At 39.8% G+C, this 14,357-nt stretch overlaps 1 protein-coding gene across 11 annotated transcripts in view; it reads left to right on the top strand.

Annotated features, from left to right (window-relative positions):
- Positions 1–14,357, top strand: part of kcnh7 (potassium channel, voltage gated eag related subfamily H, member 7) — a 245,580-nt gene that overhangs the window by 107,044 nt on the left and 124,179 nt on the right. For 6 of the 11 annotated variants that reach the window (XM_041781707.1, XM_041781705.1, XM_041781706.1 and 3 more), the window contains one exon: positions 13,192–13,422. The exons of 1 other annotated variant lie outside the window; for it this stretch is intronic. In XM_041781707.1, the coding sequence (XP_041637641.1) occupies positions 13,266–13,422 (157 nt within the window). In that variant the 5' untranslated portion in view covers positions 13,192–13,265. Of the gene's footprint in view, positions 1–2,959; positions 3,063–10,932; positions 10,954–11,975; positions 12,455–13,191; positions 13,423–14,357 lie in introns of those variants that run through there. 4 more of the 11 variants (XM_041781703.1, XM_041781709.1, XM_041781700.1 and 1 more) reach the window with 4 other exon arrangements.

The following is a 14,357-nucleotide window of genomic DNA, read 5'->3' as shown; positions in this document are numbered from 1 at the left end:
TGCAATGCCGGATGTAGACCTCTTTGCTGCGAGAGTGACAGCCTGTCAGGGGTGCAGTGTTTGGTATTAGTCCGTCTAATTAGCAGGGCCCAGGGCAAGGTTAGACTCCTTCAGTAATAACCGTTTTTTCTTTCTGCAATACATCATAATGATTGTGATGATCCCACAGGGCAAAGTTGTAATCATTCACCTGCTGACTCAGCTCCAATTATAAAGTGCAGGTTTCAGCTCCAGCTTTCTCTGGACTGAGGCATGTCCTACCAAATCCCAGCAAGGAACATCCAACCCTGCTGAGACAAGACTCCCGGAGCTCATTGGAGGTCTCATTAAAAAACGATTAAAAACCTACAAAAGTTTAAATAAAAATCTGTTAATTTCGAATGACTTGGTAAGATAGAAACATTGAACATTCCTCCGATCACACTCCAAGAATTTTTAAGAAAAAATCTATCTGGTGTGTCCGCCATAACAAAGCCGCCATGTCATGTTTTTGTAGCGTCATGACCCATGGGGAAGCATGATCTGCAGCTGGAAGCTGCCGTTATGCAAGTTTTTATGGACCGTGCTTATTCTCTGCTATTTACTGCATTTTCTGTCACCCAAGCTCCCCTCGTATTAATGTGTAATGATGTGGCTCCACTGGATATTTACAAGCTTAGCTAAGATGATATTTTTCAGCTATTAGACAGAAAATCTGAAGGAAGTCAGAAAATATGGGCTGAGAAAGATGAACCAAACACTTTCCAACTGGAAACAACTGGCACTCACTGCAGTTGTTTTTAAGTTTATTTTTCTGCCTTTATTTAAACTGGATGACAGTGGATAGAGTCAGAAATAGGGATGCCAAAGCGGGCATTAACATGTAGGAAAGGAGCCACATGTTGGACTTGTTTACATGGGGCACAAGCTAACCGCTAAACCATCTGAATCTGTTTTTTGTGAAAAAAAAAAAAAAAAAAATGTTAAGCTGTGATGTCTTTTTAACAAGAAACTGCTCTGTGTAAGGTGAATTTACAATAATAAGCCACAGAAAAACAGTAAAGCCCTATTTTCATTTCATGGATAATTTCACATAATGAGGGGGAAAAGCAGTTCAAACTTGCCTAAGCTGTTTATGTGATCCCAGAATACTTTGTGTGTAGTTTGCACCCATCAAGGCCACTTAAACAGCTTGTCTCCATCAGCAAATAAAACTTATCAGTGAAACAAAAAAAGTGGTTTACTGTTTAGTAAATACATCCTATAGAGTTCAGGTTTTAGAGGTAAGCGTTTATGGGAGAGTGGCAATGAGAAAGCCACTGTTGAAGAAAACTCAGATTCAGTCTGGACTAGAGTTCACCAAAAGGCATGTGAAAGACTCCATGGTCAAGTGGAAGAAAGTTTTTGGTCTGATGAGACCAAAACGTTACTTTTTGGCCATCAGACGAGACGCAAGACACTGCACATCACCACAAACACACCATCCCCACTGTGAAGCACAGTGGTGGCAGCATCATGGTGGGGGATGCTTCTCAGCAGCCGACTCTGGAAGGCTTACAAAGGTAGAGGGTAAAATTAGTGTAGAAAACTACAGAAAAATCCTGGAGGATAATCTTATTCAGTCTGCAAGAGAACAACAGCCTGGGAGAAAATGCAATCCAACAAGACAATGACCCAAAGCATACACAGAGATGGTTTAAAGACAACAAGTTGAATGTTCTGGAGTGGTTGAGTCAAAGCCCAGACCTCAACGCAATAGAGGATTTGTGGCTGGACTTGGAAAGGGCTGTTCACACCTTATCCCTTTGACTCCGTGCTGTGATTGCTAAATGTGTCTATTAAATCCTGACTTGAAGGGGGTGAATATTTATGCAGTCTCTTACATAACATTACATATTTTAATTCAGTTGACATTACTTAGTGGAAATCTGTTTTTATTTTGACATTAAAGAGGTTTTTCTAACTGTTTTGTCAACAAAAGCCAAATTATTTTGACCATTACTTATTCTTAAAATCAGTAAAGCAAAATTAATGCCAATACATTTTACAGTTTTTTAGTGTTAGCAGTTAGCTCACTTGCTACATGTCATGAATCCTGAGGAAATATTCTAACCAACCAGCCAAAAATAATAACCACTGCTAATATTGTCCTCTAAAACACTCCCAAACTGTGTAGCTTCACTTAGAATCCCTTACCTGCTATATAATACAAAGGCTACCATCCTTCTTCGATGGGTCCAGAGTCCACTGCATGATTTATTACACCTTTTACAGCATCGTGTGGATACAGTTTAATTTGCTTTACTGCCTGGACTCATAAACCTGTTATTAGTATGGAGTCTAAATGGTACAAATGATAAGTGATGTTCCAGATTAATGCACACTAGATACAGTTCTGGTTCTTTACAGCTGTCAGCTCCCATAAACCACTGCAGCTCTTGGCTACTTTAAAAAAGCAGGAGATATTAAAGGAGCTTATATAAACAAGACCAGTAAAAATATTTCTAGTTGCTACACTGTTGATATTAAGTATTCTAAAATGTCAGATTAACCTCCTTTAAAAGATTCTGAAGTCCTTATGTGACTCTGAGTGACGTTTTTGCAGATATAGGACATTTCAGTTGTAAATTTACCAACCTAACGTAAACATTTTGTGTTGCTAGCATGGCTAAAAAGTGTTTTAAAGGATTGGGACAGGAGCATGTTTACCACTGGGTTACATCACCCTTTCTTCTGACACTGTGCGTGTCTGGGGATTGAAGACACTCATTGTTGAAGTACTGAAAGTGGAATAATTTCCCATTCTTGCTTGATCTACCGCTTAAGTTTCTCAGCAGTGCAGGGTTTTTATATTCATGTTTTTTGCTTAAAAGCACCATACAATTCAATCTTTTACTGTGAAGCCATGCTGTTGGAACTCTACAGAATGTGGCCTGGCATTGTCTTGCTGAAAAAGTTTTTGTTGTTTTTTTGACAACAGTTGGGATGTTCCTCTTCCTCTTTAGCCCGGAGGACTCAGTGGCCATTCCAAAAACAATATGACATGTGGACTCTTGGGACCACAGCAGACTTTTCCACGTAAGGTCAGTCCATGTCAGATGAGCCAGGGGCCCGGAGAAGCCGTGGCGCTCCTGGATGTTCTTAATAAATGGTCATTGCTTCTTGTTGTAGAGCCTTAGATTTGTAATGCAGAGATGTACTGTGTCAACTGACAATGGTTTCCCAAGCCCATCTTCTAATATCCACCACAAAATGATGCTGGTTTTTAATACGGTGCCACCTGAGGGATCACAGGTCATGTGTATTCGATGTAGGTTTTTGACTTTGCCCCTAAGGTGTCAAAGGTTTCCTTGGATTCTCTGAAACTTTGACAATGCTATGGACTGTCACAAAGACAAGAACCTCACCCAACCATCAGGGCTGCCGCAGAGTTGGCTGGGCCCCTGAGAAACCCAGTGAATGGACCCTTCCTAGTTGTGAGCTATGGATGATATCAATGTATGTGTGTTGAATCAGTAGCATTGATGCTAACAGTAGCCTCATTTTGGACCTGACAAGTGTGTTTAACTATTATGGGTGCTGATGTTGGAATTATTTATTCATGCTAGTTTTTGACCCCTTTTCAAACCATTTTCAATCCATTTTTGCCATTTCGTTCTGCCACTTTAAACCTATTTTTGCCTTTTTGCGTCCATGTATACTGTTTTCCCCCCTTCGTGCCACTTTCTGCCACTGTTTTGCCAGTTCACACCCATTTTTGACCCTTTATGCCAGTTTTTACCACTTTTAACCCATTTTGCTGAGTTTTATTCATTTATGCCACTTTTTGCCCATTGCACCAGTCTCTTTTGCCAGATTTGACCCTTTTTTTGCCACTTTTTGGCCAGTTTCAACACCTTTGCCAGTTTTAACAACTCTTGCCACCTTTTTTGCCTGTCTAAACCTATTTTAGCCACTTTTAACCAACCTGGGCTGATTTTCACTCACTTTTTGCCCGTGTCTACCACATTGTTTTTGCCAGATTTTACCCATTTTTGCCACTTATAGACCATTTTGACACTTTTTCATAGTTTAACATTTTTTCCCCAATTTTTGCCTATTTTGTTGTATCTTCCACTATAACAGTATTTTTTTCTGTTAAATTATTTTTTTCTGCTTTATTTTCTGAAACCCTGACATTTGTGCACGTGACGGCTCAGCTTTAAAGTCTGACTTTATTACCTCCGCCAAAGAGGATATGTGATCGGGTGGGTTTGGTAGTTTGTTTGTTTGTTAGCAACATAACTCAAAAAGTTATAGACGGATTTTGATGACATTTTCAGGAAATGTCAGGAATGGCATAAGGAAGAACTGATCCGATTTTGGGACTGATCCGGATCACCGTCTGGATCCAGGAATTTCTAAAGGATTCTGTACTATTGGGAGATAGGGCTAATGGTGGAGGTCTTTGCTGTTACCACTTTACACCAAGAGATGGCGGACATGAGTAGCTTCAATCCCAGCAGCATTTGTTGCCGTGTTTCTATTCAGTGTTTTGGAGTTTATAGAGTTTGAAAGACACATGCCTGGTCGAAGAGACGAGTCGGAACATAACAGAAAGACAGCGAATTGTAGTGAGAATACTCACAATGCTGGGAGGAATAGAGGAATATTCACCCTCTGCAATGACTTCCAGTTGTCCAGTGAGACCATAGGTGAGACTGTCAGTGCATCTGTTGGCACCGGCAGGCAATGCTTCTGCCATGACAGTCCACCCACAGCGAAGCCAGTGCTCTGCCTCACTGTGTTTCCACCCCACCGGGGAGGGAGTAGTTGGCGAATGCTGTGGTGGGGGGCACATGGGGACAAATCCAGGAATTTTTTAAAGGGTCTTCACAATTGAGACAAAGGGCTAATGGCGGAGGTCTGTGCTCTCTGAGTGCTTTTCTAGTTTTCCAAATGGTTTAGTCCAATATGCCCATCCACATTAATTACCTCACTTAATAATAATAACTATATAATAATAACTTTATTTATATAGCACTTTTTAAAACACACAGTTACAAAGTGCTTCACAAAACCCAAAAGGGGCAAACAGATAAGCAAACAACATAACAAACATACCCCCAATAAGTAACACAAACGACACAATTGCAACACATGCACATACACACAAAAGCAAAACAGAGTGGGGTTAAGATTATAAAAAAGCTAATCTATAAAAATGAGTTTTTAGCAGCTTTTTAAAAGAGGCTACAGATTCGGCAGACTTAATGTTACCAGGAAGGCTGTTCCAGAGTTTAGGAGCTGCCACAGCAAATGCACGATCACCTCTAGTTTTAAATTTTGAACGGGGGACTGTTAGAAGACCCTGATCAGACGATCGAAGGTGGCGACTGTTGGAATAGGGACTCACTAGATCATTTATATAAGCAGGAGCTAGTCCATGCAGGGCCTTGTATGTGATTAATAAAATTTTGAAACTGATCCTAAACGTAACTGGAAGCCAATGAAGAGATGCAAGAACTGGAGTGATATGGGCATGACGACTAGTGTGTGTTAATAACCTAGCTGCTGCGTTTTGTACTGACTGAAGACGTGAAATGGAGGACTGACTGATACCAGAGAAGAGAGAGTTACAGTAATCTAACCGGGAAAAAATCAGGGTGTGGATTAAAGTTTCAATATGGTTTGCTGTTAATATGTGTTTGATTTTTGCAATGTTTCTGAGATGAAAGAAGCAGGATTGTACTGTTTTAATAATCTGAGAGTCAAACTTTAAGTGGTTGTCAAATACAACACCAAGATTTTTAGCAGAGGACTTGACATTGGAGGCCAGGGGTCCCATGTATTGACTGACCTCCTTATAAAAATGGTCAGGGCCAATTACAAGAATTTCAGTTTTATCAGGGTTGAGACTGAGAAAATTCTGAGACATCCAGTTAGAAACAGAAGAAAGGCAGTTATGGAGGATAGAGAGGTTGTTGAGGTGATTAGGTTTAAATGAAAAATATAGCTGAGTATCATCAGCGTAACAGTGATAAGAGGTGTTACTGGAGGACTAGAGCAAGTCACCCAAAGGTAACATATAAAGGGAAAACAGGATTGGACCTAGAATTGACCCTTGAGCCACTCCACATTGCAGGGGGGCTGGGGAAGACTTAAAATTATTAATGTACACATTGAAATATCTGTCAGACAGGTACGAGGTGAACGATTTAAGAGCTGTACCTGAGATGCCAACACACTTTGCTAAACGATCAATTAAAATTACATGATCAATTGTGTCGAAGGCTGCTGATAGGTCTAACAGAACCAGGATTGAAAATTCCCCATTGTCAGCCCGAATTAAAATGTCATTAGAGACTTTTAGGAGTGCTGTTTCAGTGCTGTATTTATGACGGAACCCGGATTGAAACTTATCAAAGATGCTGTAGATGCTGTAATAAAAAGTGATTCTGTTTTGAGAAAAGGGTTTAGACTTTAAAAATTCTATATTTGAACTATAACTTAAATAAATAAATTCATTTTTGTTTCTTTGATAAAAGTGGTTAGTAAGGTAAAAAATAAATATGGTTATCACATCTTAACTTTACAATGGACCATGATTTTCTTGACTTCCATGAGCCCCCCTTTTGGAAAGCTCTCCCCTTTTCCCCCCCTTATGGGCGCCTTGTTTGAGCATTCAGCAACTTTCCCAGTCTTTTCTTTTCTCTGTCCCAACTTTTTTGGAACATGCTTTAGGCATCAAAGGTAGAATTTGTATATATTAAAAGAACAGTGAAGTTTATCAGTTTGACCTTTAAATACCTTGCCTGTGCTGTTTTTAATTGAATATAGGTCAAATAAGATGTGGAAACCACTGTATTCTCTCTTTATTCATATTCTACACAACGTCCCAACTTTTATGGAATAGGGTTCGTAATAAAAATATCTGAGCTCTGGGTTTGATGAGCTTTTATTGCCATCATATCTCAGACTGATGGCTTGTGAAACTGTCTGTTTTTTTCCTTTTTCAGGCAGGGATTCCCCGAATGAGTCCCGAAAACAAGATCAGGAATAAAGCGTTTCTCCATCCTGAAGTCGGTCAATAGTTCTGTGTTTCATGAATAAATGCAGAGTATTTCTGTGCTTCCCCCAAAAAGAATGACTGCATGTTTGTTGTGCTAAACTACAGCAGTAATAGAGCTAATTTTGATGTATTTACAGTAACTCCCCTCTTTAAAACTGATCTTTGTCACGACCAGCTGCCCATCCAGTGAGCCTGTTATGAACTCAAATACAATTAAGAGATGTTGTCATTCCCTTAAATGTGAATATGACTCAAGGGCAGGCCTTTCCTTTCTGGTCTCACTGCTGTGAATCACTGAGTCGTGCCTGCTCTGTGACAGAGACAGAGAGAGTGGGAAATGAATGAGACAGAACAAGATTTGTGATATGGATTAACATGTTTTATGGATTGAAGTGTCATTAGAGCTAAGCGCTTTGAGGAATTGGATGTGTGCAACAAACTGGAGATTAATCCTGATAAATATGCAAAAGCAGCCAATAGGATCTTTGCAGTATGCAGGCCACAAGTCACAGGGGGAAACATTACACATGCTGCATCTAAAGGAAGAGAAAACAAAGATGGCCTTCACGTGGAATCTTCTGTATTCATTGTTAAAACAAAAGGTAGTAAAAGCAGCATATGCCACCTTCTTTCCAAACCCCCCCTGCCTGTTTGTGTTGAATCCTTTTCTCAATGGACCAGATGGAGGGAGAGATGGTGTATGACCAGGACAGATGTTTCACTAGACACTAGGTGTGTTTGTTTGCCTCTGCATGCATGAGAGTGAAGCACCAAGGGAGATACAGAGAGGGAGGTAGATTGACTCTGAAGGGAAAGTGACACAAGATGAATACATTTGGGAGGAGGAGAAGGTTTTTAGCATGTTTTATTCCTCAAACCAGATTGTCTGCCATTGTTTTAGCCCTACAAGAGGACTGCTTTTTTACCATTTAATTTATCTTACAAATAAGTTAAGTCTCTAGTTTATTAGCAGATGAAAAGTAAGTATAATAAAGGCACTTTTACAGTTTTGAACAGGGAAAATGTTGAGATGAAACTCAATTTTCAAGTGGAAAATATTCTTGACTCATTTGTTTTCTTATCTTGAGATACCAGTGCGGATTTGCATGTAATAAAGAATACATTTCAGTTGTTTTCTTGAGACATCAAAACATTACATCATCATGTGAAAACTAGCAATGTCATTTCATGATAAATACATTGAGATATTAAGAAAATAACCAAAATTTTCTTAATACCATTGGCCGTTTTACCATTAGGCAAAGGCATGATTGCCTGAGACCTCTAAATCAAATATGAGGCATACTTCTGAAATTACTTTTACTGGTTAAACATGCATTTGGAATGTAAATAAGGGCCATGGGGTGGGTAATTAGCATTGTACATTGTACATTATCATTGTACAAAAACGTCTCTTGGGAGGGCCTCTGCCCCAAAAAGTGATCTCCAAGGCCCTCAAAAAAGACCCAAATTGTCTTCATCAAGCAAAACACAGTGAGGTAGATCTCTAGATGTATTGAAACAGTCATTTAAAGCAGGGATCACCAACTGCATTTGCACAAGGGCCAGATTTTTTTCTTGGCAGACAGTGGGTGGGGTGGGGTGGGGGTGGGGGGGGGGGGCAGACTATTTAGCAAATAAGATCTATTGAGATGTTTTGATTTCCTTTGAAATGTGCCTTATCCTTAGGCATTAGCAGTAAATTCAGCCCCTATCACCTATACTGCAGCCAGCCACAAGGGGGTGATTGAGATATATTAGCCACATCAAAACCCATTCAAACTGCAACTTTTGATCTCACTCCCATTAAAGCATAATATATGCATTTTATTATATCTGGGTGTCAATCTGGGCTTTTGCCTTGGAGTATATCATTTTTACTACTCTCCACCAGATGGAATCATTTTGACCATATTTGGCATATGGAGAAAGAAAAACATATATATATATATAAAATACATATTTAATAAATATAAAAACATAGAATCATTGACATTTCCCCAGCTGTAATACTTCAACACAAAATTACTTTGCATGTAGTATGTTAAAAATAATTCATTTTTCATGTTTTTTTTTTTTTATCAAAAAACATGGTAGCATTATGACAAAAAACTGGCATTCAGTGTGTTAAAATCTATAATAAATAATGAATATTTGATATCAAAAATTAGATCAGTTGTAGGTAAAAAATAGCTCAATGAAAATAGAATAAAACATTGATATTTATAGCTACCATATGAAAAGTGCATTTTTTGTGCTTAGCAGCTTGACAGTCAGGATTTGACATTGCACAAAAATTAATAATGCATAAAGTCAACGTTGCTGGTAATCATTGTGATATCGCAGGCTGTAATAATTCAACACAAAAAATGCTTTGCATGTGGTATGTTGAAAATATATTTTTTGTTGAAAAAAATTGTGGATTCATGACAAAAAAAAATTGCATTGAAAGGGTTAAAGTGTTTAAAAATCTATTAAAATTTGACATCAATAATTTGGTCTGTTGTAGGTGAAAAAAATTTCAATTAACATAGAATAAAATATTAATGTATAATATTATTGTAGCTACAGCATGAAATCCCCAAGGGCTAGTAAAGAAAGATGTGTGTTTTGTGGCAGAAAAGGGTATTACACCATTAGTGAGTATTATTTTTTAAATTTGTATAAGTTACACCTGGACTACAGACATGTTTAGATGTTTAGGTGTGGTGAGTTTGAGCTATGAAGCTAAGATGAAGAAAACAAGTACTAATGGGTTTTAGGAAATTTATATTTCAGATATTGGTACCTGCTGAAAGGAGATGCTTAAAATTGTTTTTGCAGTTGCAATATTTGCTTTTTGCAAAACTGGGGAAGGCTTCATGCAGGTCTTTGCATGGGGGGCTCCAAATAACTTAACTCAACCACTGGTTATTGCAGGAAAACTGAAGAGGATAAAATACATGGGTGCATGTCCTCTTTAGGCTTCCATAGAAATGTGCTTGTAGCCTACAAAGGTTCAATGAAAGTTAACCTAAACTCCCAAGCGACCTAGAAAGACAACCAGCTGACCTGAAAATATTTTTTAAGTCACATCATAGAGTATTTTGGAAGAAAGCTTGTGATTGAGAGTTGGGGCTTAACTGTAAACATTGACTATGTGGGTTGAAAATGTATTCCTTAAGCTTGAAATCAACATGTATTGTTGCTTGTTCCAGGACTCTTCAATAATTAAGTCTAAAAGAACACAGTCGTATCTTTTTAGTCTGTTTTGCTTTAGTACTACAGGCTAAAAGCACCATGCTCCTCCCTAAGCCCCACACAAACACACCACTGAACGGAGTAAAAGTGAAATGCTCGGCAGCACCATGGCCAGCGCCCCTCAAACTCCAAGGCAAAGTCAGAGCAACTTTGTCACGTTTTATGCAAACAATGTGAGGAAAGCAAAGCGGAAAAGTCCAGACTGGAGAGGACATTTAAAACAACGAACGTCCGACCTAATAGCGGCCACGGGCTCCACTTTAACGAGACAAGCGATACACCTGCGTTTACTGTCCTGACGTCACTGCTCCGGCACCACAGGGCTCGTGACTCAGAGAAAAGTCACGATGTGCTAAAATTAATAACTCATTAACGTTAAAAATAGGTCACTTTTTTTTATTTCTAACTTATTGTCGTGATGTGTCTCCTTGTTAAGAAAACGGGCGTTGTTCTGCATCGATTTTACCTGAAAAATACAGTAGGAGTGACCAGTTTAAACAGGTAACGTTAAGCTAGCTCGAAAAAGACGTTAAGCTAACTGTCAGATAAAGTACCATTTATTAAAACGTCGTAATTTCACCGGTTAACTCGGTTTATTGTGTCGCAAGCGATCTGATAACTATTTTTAACCATCGTTTATTCAACTTTAAGACATTCAACATTAAAAAAAATCCTATCTTCTGGTAAGTTTTGACCATATTTAGGCTATGTTACACAGCTGGTGTGTGGGTTTAAGTAGTTACCATGCTAAATGGCGACTATAACTCGGAAGGTTAAAGCGGAAATTTGACATTAGTGAGTCCTCGCCAGTGCTTCTTTCATTAAAAAAAAATATTTGGTTAATATTTTGGCATTATGACATAAAGAAACAAAGCTGTTTTAAATGTGTGTTTCACTGAGACATGACACATTGAAGCTGAAAGTCACCAGTTAACAAGGTGACCAGTTAAACTTTAACACCTTAAAATAAGACGTTAGGTTGTCAGATAAACTAGCATTTATTAAAACATCGTATTTTTACTGGTTTTCTCGTCTTATTATTTTACGAGCAAACTTATAACCATCATTTATTCGACTTTAAACATTCAATAGTTTAAAAAAATCATATTTCCTGGTGATTTTTGACCATTTAGGCTATGTTACACAGTTGATGTTTCGGTTTAAATAGTTACCATGTTAAATGGCGACTTTCGGTTTTCCTCGTCAAAGCTTCTTTCATTATAAAAACAGATTTGGTAAGTATATTTTGACATTATCACAGAAAAGAAACATATGCCCTCTATAGAGAGCTGTTTTAATGTTTCGTTTCTAGGATAGCCACTTAGACATGACACATTGCGGCTGAAAGTCACCAGTTAACAAGGTGACTAGTTAAACTGTAACACCTTATGTTTGACATGTGGTCAAAAACCCAGAGGCAGGGCAAGATTTTTTTTTCTTTTGGGGATGATTAGACTTTAAGTAAAATTTAAAAAGAAAACAATCCCAGGTGATTATAATTTCGACCATGAAACAACTCGGGGAATGGGATAGTCAGGCTGCTGTAACGCGTTACAGTAATCCATTACAAGCCAGCCCTGCCTCCTCTATCTCTTCCATCCGTCTGCTGCTTTGTCTACGCATCCATGTGGGTTTTCCCTTCTCAGTGTCGTTGCTGCGCTTCTCCAGTCCGTCAGCCTCCCAGCCATTGGCCTCACAGACCATCACTCTTCCTTTCACAACAATAGACCCGCACATTCACACACAGCGCACAGCCACTCACGCGCCGGCACAACCGCGCAGAGAGCTTTCGAGGAGCGACGGTGAAATGTTGGTGAAACTGCGGTCTGCCGACTCCTTTTTGTCCAGCTTCACATCGGCGAGGAGCGCGGGGAAGCCTCAGCGATGCGCTCAACCGGGGACGCGTCGGAGTTGAAATAAGGGAAACACGGGGGGGAGAAATAAGCCAGAGGAGGGGAGATTTTTTCCGGCGAGGATGACTGATTGGTGACAAAGAAAACGGGGAGCCCCTCTGGCTTCGGTCGCTAGAACTTAACGGAAGGGGGACCGGCTTGCTCTGACTTGGACAGCCAAAGGTTTTTTATCATCATTATTTTTGGAGGGGAACCATGCCTGTCCGGAGGGGTCATGTTGCGCCACAAAACACATTTTTGGGAGTAATTATCCGGAAATTCGAAGGACAAAGTGAGTACCTCTCCAGTGCTGTGTGGGTGCCTTGTTTGGTGCTGCCTCTCTTTTGTGTCTGCCCTGCTGCATCCCTAAATCCTGACAAAAAATCGTCAGAAAATAGACCCTCTTTTGACACTAAAATGTTCTGGGTGCATATACAGTACAACAGACTGATTCCATTTTCCATTCATTAAGATTAACTGCATGTCAAAGGTCCATTAAAGTCAGTATAAGTTAATTATCCTGCCACTATACCAAACCCCAGGTTTGTTTAATAGTAGTGCTGTACCCTAATGCTCCTTTGCCGTCTGAGAAACAAGGATTAAAGGATTTAATTTCTTTCAGATCATATCTTTAAAATGCCTTCATCGCCCATATTAAATAATCAAGCAATATTATTTTCTTGGGAGTGTTTGATGCTGCACACCTTGCCAGAGGCCTATTTGGAAAAAAGCAAAGGATTTAACCATATTTACATGAGCAAAATGTTCTAAAAATGTCCTGGATGCTTCCTCGATCACTGAGGTTTTAGTACTGAAGCTTTGATAGTAAAAATCCGTCACCTCTGTTTGTTTTTTTTCTAACCATATCACATCCATCTACCTGTTTATATTTGTTTGCATTTTTAAGTCTTATATTCTTGTAGATATATTGATGTTTTTATGTTAATCTTTGTGTCTGCATGCTCAGTTCTGATGATTCAATCCAGGGAGAAATTAACATCCCCCCTCTTCTAATTTGCCCCTCCACAGATAAGAAATTCATCATAGCCAATGCCCGGGTGCAGAACTGCGCTATCATCTACTGTAATGACGGCTTCTGCGAGATGACAGGCTTCTCCCGGCCGGACGTCATGCAGAAGCCGTGCACGTGCGACTTCCTGCACGGCCAGTTCACCAGTCGGCACTCGGTGGCCCAGGTGGCCCAGGCGCTGCTGGGCTCTGAGGAGCGCAAGGTGGAGATCACCTACCACCGCAAGGATGGTGAGTGCCCTGAAACTGTGATGAAAATGTTTTGTCTAAGTCCCAAAAGTAAGTGTTTTATGAGTGTAGCTGCACAAAGACCTATCTGCAGATGACTTTTTAGTTGTATAACACTCCAGGTACACAGTGGGTAATTTTTAGTTCTGAGTCGGCTCTATCTGGAGCATTTTGCAGCAGCAAATCACTGAGTGCACCCATTTAGAGCCCACAAGGGGGGGGTTGGGGCATCTGTGCAGGTTTCCTCTGCTGAAGTCCAGTTTTGAGAGGATGCAGGTGCTGGGCGTCTGTGAGAGATGTTCATTAGCCTGCGCTGGATAAGGGCGCCCTGCAAAGGATGTAGCTCACTTCCCTGTAGACTGCTGTGAGCATAGTGAGGCGTGGAGTCTCCCTGCACTTGTTCTTTCCCTCTCCATACAACAGCAGTAAAGTACACACAGCAACATGCTTATATACTCTCCATAGGCAATCTCGTAATGTGTATATGCTGCGTATGAATACTTCATGCAGATCGTGACTTGGCATGACAGCTGCTGTTTCCAGGCGAGCTCCGGAGTGAAAGTTTAAACCAGCCGCATCATTGTCCCAGAGCAGGAATGTTTTGACCTCTAACAATGACGTATGTATTCATATGATTAAGCCTTCTTGCATAAGACTGGTGAGGTTTCACTTTGGCACAAACACAGATTAATAGTTTTATAAGAGCCACGTGTTGGAATCGCCCATGTGTGCTCCTGTGATGGTTTTGTTTATGTTGCCCGTATGCGTGAGGGCTACTTAGGCTTTAATGTCTCGAATTGTTAAAGGGATTAGGGTCGTCATAAGACAAGAAGTTTGAACTCTGATATCATCCTAGTAAAGCTGAATGATACTGATAGTTGTTTTAATACTACAGCAAGAAAAATAAAAGCCCTACACACCCAATAGTGGGCAGTGTC

Source organism: Cheilinus undulatus, linkage group 24, assembly GCF_018320785.1.
Source record: "Cheilinus undulatus linkage group 24, ASM1832078v1, whole genome shotgun sequence".
Classification (NCBI taxonomy): Eukaryota; Metazoa; Chordata; class Actinopteri; order Labriformes; family Labridae; genus Cheilinus; species Cheilinus undulatus.
Note: the sequence above shows the minus strand (reverse complement) of the source record. Positions and strands in the feature narration are given on the sequence as shown.